A 7,500-nucleotide genomic window follows, 5' to 3' on the forward strand; every position below is an offset into this window, starting at 1 on the left:
GTGACCACATCGTGAGACAAACGAGAATACTTTATTATTGTTATTATTAAAGAAAATAATTGTTGGACAAAATCTTCACATTATTGCAACGACGCATGAACGTGGCCTTTGCGAAAGCTACCAAACGGATAACTTGTTATTAATTAATCTCGTCCCCAGAGTCCGCTTTTCTTTTGGTCAGCACCAAGGGCACAGACTCTGGCCACTTCCAAGGAAGGAAGTCTGCCAATCAAGGTCTTCCCGCTTACAAAAATGAGCCTTTACTGCGACTGCGCATAAATTGGAAGTGGTCAGAGTCTATGTTCTTGGTGCAGACCAAAAGAAAAGCGGACTCTGGAGACGAGATTGGTCTTTAATCAATATTCGATTTATTAGTTTGTTCTGTGAATCCTATAATCGCCGAATTTTACAGGAAAACAAGTTATTGAGTCACACCAATGCCTTTAATCTGTAAGCTAATGCGGTGGCAATAGAGCGACTTTCATATGATCCTGTAAAATAAGCGTAAAAACAGAACGTAAACAAGAATGCAAAACATTTAATTGACTTATCGAACAAAAACAAACGAGCGCAAATTTTCATGGCTTAGCGAACGTCATTTACAATGCAGTAATGTGATTGGGCAATCGAACTGTTTACTGCCCATATTAGGAGTTTCCTTGGCGGGAATAAGGAGAAGCTTGCCAATCTTGCCAAACATTGGTCCGTGAAGCAAATTGCGAACACTTTTTCAAGGTCATACGAAAGTCGCTCTATTGATACAAACTCCTTAGGAAGAAAAGAGATTGAAATATAATGACATAGATGTCTTAGTTGCCAAGGTTGTTGGCGCTTTCCCGTTGGCCCATATATTTGGTCGGTTACCTTGCCAGGTTATATGTTCGAAGGGGTACAAAGAATGGCTCCATCAATTCCAAGTCGGCTTATCACCCAAAGGCATATGTCCGGTATTTATAGTTTTCTTTTTTCATTACTAGATAGATAGAGTGGTTTTCAATTGAGTGTCGTAAAACAAATACCAAAGTTATTACTTCAACTAATCACATCAGCTGATGAAGATTCAATGAACCAATCCAAATTCGTAGCAATTCCACGTAACTTGCTCAAAGCGCGGGAAAAATCGCGCGTGCAAGTCGCGATTGGTTTTTCTTTTCATTGGTTGATAGAGCAAGTTTCAATCCAGTGTCGTAAAACCAAAATCAAAGTAATTACTTTGGCCAATCAAAAACGACGGAGTTAATCCAGTAAACCAATCAAAACTAGAAGTAATTACACGTAACCTACACAAAGCACAGGAAAATGTGCACGCGCGAGCCAAGATTGGTTTTGGTTTTACTTCTGATTGGTTGCATGAAGAAGTGGCTCAAGAACTTTGAACCAATCACTGAGTGAATTAATGCAAAACCAATGCAATTTGCTAATTACTTTCGACACTCAATTGAAAACCGCTCTAAACTAGCGCGCTATTTTTATACCAATCACTAAGCGTAGTAATTGCAATAGCGTTATTACTTTCGTCATTTGAAAACGGCTCTATAGCACTGATTGTGTTCACGCGAAAAAGCAAACGCGGCAAACGGTAGGGTGTTATAAAAGCACGAAAATTCCCTCATTCTAACCGGCTTTCTTTCTGTTTGGATAACGCTGCCTAGCGTATACAAAAACATTAACAACTTCTAGCGTCATTAATAATACTCTTGGGACTAGCGACTTGTTACCTTAAGGAATTCTTTCGAGATATTTAGGCCCCGTCCACACGTATCCGGAAATTTGTGAAAACGCAATTTTTTTTTTACGAATACGGCTTGCGTCCACACGTATCCAGCGTATTTTCCGGCCGTATCCGGAAATTTTTGAAAACGCTCTCCAGAGTGGAATTTTTTTTATCCGATACGAATACGTATACGTGTGGACGGTCGTATCCGCAAATTTGCGAATACGCTTAAGTCATTCTCTTGGATCCAGTTTTCACGGCGAGCATTAAACAAACATGGCGTACAGCAAGGTTGTGTCTTCTTTGTTAATTGCTCTGATTTCTAGTTTGATGTCATGCTTTCAGATAAATGCAGCTGTGATAAATTTACACAACAAATACTTTTACTTTCGTGACCGTCAGCAGTAGTTCAACTTCATCATCGGTCCATTTATATGAATCAGCATACTTTTTCTTGACTTTTTCAGAAGATTTAGACATTTTTTTGGGTGATAAACTACAAGCTTCGACTTTTTACACCTTGCAGTTGCTATGGCGCGGAAGAAATGACGCCAAATCGCAATTATGCGAATGCTCATTTCAGGTTGCTCTCCGGCAAACGACCGGGGCCCGAGAGCAAATCCGAAACTTTCGGGATACACTCGGATACATGTGGACGGCTGTAAACGATTCGAATACGCTGCGTGTGGACGCGAAAATTTTCGCAACCGCAAAAAAATATTTGCGGAAAAAAAAATTTCCGGATACGTGTGGACATGGCCTTAATATTACTATACAGGACGCCGTTAAACATTTGCATTTTTTATCCTTTGCTGAAGAAGGCAACAGTTGCAGCCGAAACGTCCGAGACGATAAGAATTTTTAGCCAGTGTAAACTTTTTAATTCCTCTTTTACCAAATTTTAGTTACTTGATATCTCCAGGTAATAAGCAAGAAATGAACTACAACCAAACATGTATTTTAGTTGAAGTTTAAGCATGACAAAACTTTCGGCCTCATGTTGGCCGTTTTGCCGTGTACACGATATTAAATCTCAAAATTCGCTCCGTTGTGCGTCTGGAGGGCTAACAGGAAAAGCTACGAAATTTTATAACAAATAATATTGATCATAATATAACGTGCGACGAAGTTGCTTTAGAATTCAAAATCTCAGTTCTTAGTTCTGTTGTCATAAAGAGGCTTTTGTTCGGAAGCTCTTCCAGTTTATTCGAACCACACTTTAAAATATGTGCGAAAAACAATCTCGCACACTTCTTTTAAACATAGTTTTAAATACATGGTTCGTGATTAGATAATTTAAGCTACGTCGGCGTTGTTTTTTTGGTCTGTATGTGAATAATCTGTCACAGGTAGGATTCAATCCCAAGTAGAAAATGACATGTTCACTGTCAGCTTCATCACTTCACTTCGCCGGCCTATTTCTGGACCGTACTTCAAATCGTCAATGTAGTGTAGGTGGAGAACTTTTTAGTGGTATCGCATTCTTAGCTTGAAGTACATTTACCTAAAAATTCAAGAATCCCTGGTCGTTTCTTAGCTTAAAATTCAAACAATCGAGTTTTTTCCTCCACAGTGGGAGTATCCGTCGTAAAAAATCCAAACCAATTTTTTTGGCGGAAATAGAAGTACTGTCATTGGTGACGAAGTCTCGAGTTCTTAGTCATCTTTAAAAAGAGGCAAACATTTAAGACAAAACGTAAAACTTTAACAGTTTAAGTTCGTGTTCATCCCAACAAAGACATGAGACTTCTCCATGAGATTTGCACGTTTTTCTTCTTCCTCAACGTACAGTTTCCCAAAACAGGCTCCGTAAACTCATTCTCATCTCAAGGTAAGTTTCTTGTCTTTAACCAATTTGCAATCTTAACTTTAAGACCTACCAAGCTTTTAAAGCACGTTTAGAGTAGACCTTATTTAACGTCGATAACTCGTAACAGTAACTTTTAATCACTGACAAACCTGAGGTCAACGGTGCGCTCATTTTACTCCCCCCACTCCATCAGTGCTCCGTTTTACGGGTATTTAAAGCTACGTAGCTACACGGAAAGGAAAGGAGTCGAAACAAGGATGCGAGATCCAGGAATCGAACTCAGGACCTCTTGCACCAAGGCCGCGCACTAACCGACTGTGCCATCCTTGCTCCTCCTAAAGAACGTTTGAAGAAAGTAAGAAAAATGAATACCTCATTGTTCCACAACGTGCGAAGTTCTCACACAGAAAAAAATACTTGAGAACTGGGTTATACTTCCAAGTGGTTGCTCTCAGCTCAAATTAATAGGCCTTTGTGTGGACGAGGACGAGGACGAGGAAATCTATTTAGTACTGGTCACAAGATTCAAATACGTCGGAATCGCGGCCTTATCTATCAACTCTGCACGTGCTCGCAGTGAATCTTTGGATTGGTTCTTTCATGTGAGTATATACCAGAACGGTATGTGATGGCAATTGCTTCAAAAACAAGAGTTAAAAGTTCTCAGTAAAAATGTTGGAAACCAGTGTCGTTGTAACTTAATGGGTATACAAAAACCGGCTTTTTTATCTTTTACGCCATTAATATTGTTTGAGACGCCAGATAAAATTACTGTAAATTGTTGCCTCAATTCATACGAAAAAATCTGGAAGGAATCTGCATGATCCTTGCGGTGAAGTACTCGTCGATTACTTTGAAGTTTATACCCATTCAGATATACAAGCAGACACCGGTTATGTGGTAGGTGGTGTGTCGATGATATGATCATCAGGAAACGTCCCAGTTTCTTGCTATTTCTTGCTTAAGTTCTCTGCATCTTCCCTGATGGACTCGAGAAACAGCCGGTAAGAGCAATAAATGGTTTATTTCCAAGATTGCCGTTTTACACTGTAAAATTGAATATTTTATTTTCGAAGAACACCAAGCCTTCCACTGTTTTTTTTTTATTGAACCTGTTCATCCGTCTTTTTCAAACATCACTCCCTTTTGGTTTTTCATCTCAGGTAAAGACGTCAGGTAAAGACGTCAGTTAATACACAATTGTTTACTTCCTTACAGAAAGGAGAAAAGGAACCTGCTTCCATTGAGTAACTATCGGTCATAGAGCAGCGTGATCTGCCTTGCCCGCTCCGACAACATGCAATGAGTCTTTCACCTGACGAAGCTGCCATGCTTCGTTAAAAAGTCTCCTCCGATCCAATCTCTGCTCCAAGCAATGTTCAGTTATTTGCTGCTTTTTGTTGGAGCTTGGTTCTGTTTAATGACTTCAAACTCGGAACGCAAATGTGTTACCCATTGTGGAGTATTTAGCTCAAATAGCATCGTTCTTCTTTATTTTACGGAGCTACAAGAAGTAGATGATGTATCCATCGGTTTACATTGCCTTTTTATGGGTAATCAATCTGGATAGCTTTGACGTTTCATTCCATCATGACCGAGTGCCCAAAGTTGATAGTTCAATATGGTCAACTGTACGCTGCCGCTAATTGTTCTCTTCATATGATCATTCATGATAGTGCTAAATACCTTTAAAAATCTAGATAGATATAATTATCTGCCTCATCTCGATTGCTCGGTTAGTTATACATCTTTCAAAAGCGTACCGACATTTGACTCCCACGCAGGTTGACGGCAGGTGCTACGTGCCCCATTAGGAATCCCTTGCAATGCTGGCAGGAATCCCGAAAATACATCCATCAGTTGATACACTGGCTTAAAAACCCTTTCACCACCATAAATACCAATTAACAATTATACATTTTACTCTGTCTAACGCAAGACGATTTTACTCGTCAATGGGGAAGCCCTCAGCGTTGAAGGGGTTAATAACATCAAGGTTCGCCCATTAACCCTTTCACTGCCATAAATGCCAATTGACACTTATAGATTTTACTCTGTCTAACGCCAAACGATTTTACTCATCAATGGGGAAGCCCTAGCCGGTGAAAGGGTTAAAAGCTTGAAAATTGAAGCAATGGAACCACTGAGAATAAGCAAAGGCCGTGAATACGTTGGCGCAAAGGGTACTCACCACTTTTTCTTCTATCACTATTTTTGTGTGAGTAAAACCTCGAAAATATAGACCTAAAAACCATCATAACATAGTTTTCAAGATTTAAGTGCTATAGGTTTTGCTATTTCCCTTTAAACGCACAGAAAACGGAAAGAACCGTGCTCCGATGATGAAAAAATCTAAAAACGGATTAAAGGAAAGGAGAGGAATTACTTTATTCAGTAAGTGTCTAGTCGTTCAAGCGCTGAGCACTAATTGAGGACACTGTATACTGAAATTAACAATTAAAACAAATCAAATGAAATGTTGGTTTTTGAGGAGAGGGGAAAACCGGAGTACCCGAAGAAAAACCACTGAGTGCATAGTAGAGAACCAACAAACTAAACTCACATATGACGCCGAGTCTGGGAATCGAACCTGGGCCACATTGGTGGGAGGCGATTGCTCTCACCACTGCGCCATCCCTGCACTCTACTGATATGATATTGGATTGATATGTTGTTCCTAAACAGGTATTACCAGATCAGATGACCTTAACGCTTTGTTTGGAAAAAGTCCCAAAAACGATCCACAGTCCTTATCTTTGGAGTTTAAATCTGTGGCCAATCCTGAACCTTTTGCGGATAACGTCGAATCGACATCGTTAGAAGACAGCGATGACCTCCAGAGTTCTGACATTTCCTTTGACCTGCTGGAAACATCCAAACATGATAAACATGAAGGGAATGAAGTTTTAGATACAGAGGATTCTGATTATATTGAAACAGGGAAAAAACATCGAAAGCACAACGAACCATTCAAAAAAACCAGCGTGGAGAATAACATGTATATGAAAGATTTTAAGACTGGAAAAGCGACAAATTCTTCAAACAATGTAAATCCCTCGCATGAAAGGCAGGTCGACCATCAGGAGATTAAAGGACAGTTTTTAACCGCAAGAACCTTCTCAAGGGAGAAGAGCCAAGAGAATGGAAGTTTTAACTTTGACGAAGAGGAGGGGGAACATGGTTATAAACCTCATGAAAATATAACAAAAATGACTTTGCATAGCATACTTTTGCACCCAGAAGAAGGAGCCTTTGACTTTGGCATTGCTAGAGAAGTGAACATGCTCCCAAAACTCTTGGAGGACAAATCCGATGCAGGCAAAACTGTTAGCGTCATAGATAACAAAGAGATCGTTGGAAAGATAACTAGAGATGGGCAATTTGGAAACGAAAAAACTACTGATGAATTGAAAAAGACTTTCAGCCCATATGCTGGCTCTAAGAAGTATTTTGTGGATCGTGGCGGACCGACTAGAGATCCCAGAAGAATCAAACGAGGAAGTTTCAATGATTCTCAAATAAGCGGTGAACCGGAAATGCGCTCAAGTGGCCACGATGCCAATGGAGAATCTGGTCCGGTGCAGAGTTTTTCCGAGAAAATACGTCCTATCGGAGAGGCTGCAGAAGAACAGGAGATGCAGAAAGGGACAAAGTCATTCGATCCCGTTCTTCTCTTGGAAGTGAGGAAAATAAGAATGAATGTTCTGAGAGCTGAAAGGCAAGCCATAAATGACTTAAATGATGTCCGGAAAAACTTCCGGTTGAAGATGGAAGATCTAATGGAGGATGTGAAGATGGTAAGGAAGCTTACGAGAAATGTTCACAGAAAAGTTGGATTGACGGTTAATCAAGCTCTCGCTATGGCAAGGCAGGCAAAGAACAACGCAACCAACCGACTCTACATGGCACGAAGTAAGTTGATAGCTGATGAAGACCCCATATTGCATTATATTGTAACTTTACCGTCCTACTGTGA

The 7,500-nt window shown here is 40.0% G+C and overlaps 1 protein-coding gene across 1 annotated transcript in view; it reads left to right on the forward strand.

The window, feature by feature from the left end:
- Positions 1 to 3,454: 3,454 nt before the first annotated feature.
- The window catches only part of LOC138037498 (uncharacterized), a 6,634-nt gene continuing 2,588 nt past the window's right edge, over positions 3,455 to 7,500 (forward strand). The window contains exons 1-2 of the mRNA XM_068883416.1: positions 3,455 to 3,545; positions 6,210 to 7,436. Of these exons, the coding sequence (XP_068739517.1) occupies positions 3,455 to 3,545; positions 6,210 to 7,436 (1,318 nt within the window). The remainder of the gene's footprint in view (positions 3,546 to 6,209; positions 7,437 to 7,500) is intronic.

Source organism: Montipora capricornis, chromosome 2 (assembly GCF_036669925.1).
Source record: "Montipora capricornis isolate CH-2021 chromosome 2, ASM3666992v2, whole genome shotgun sequence".
NCBI lineage: Eukaryota > Metazoa > Cnidaria > Anthozoa > Scleractinia > Acroporidae > Montipora > Montipora capricornis.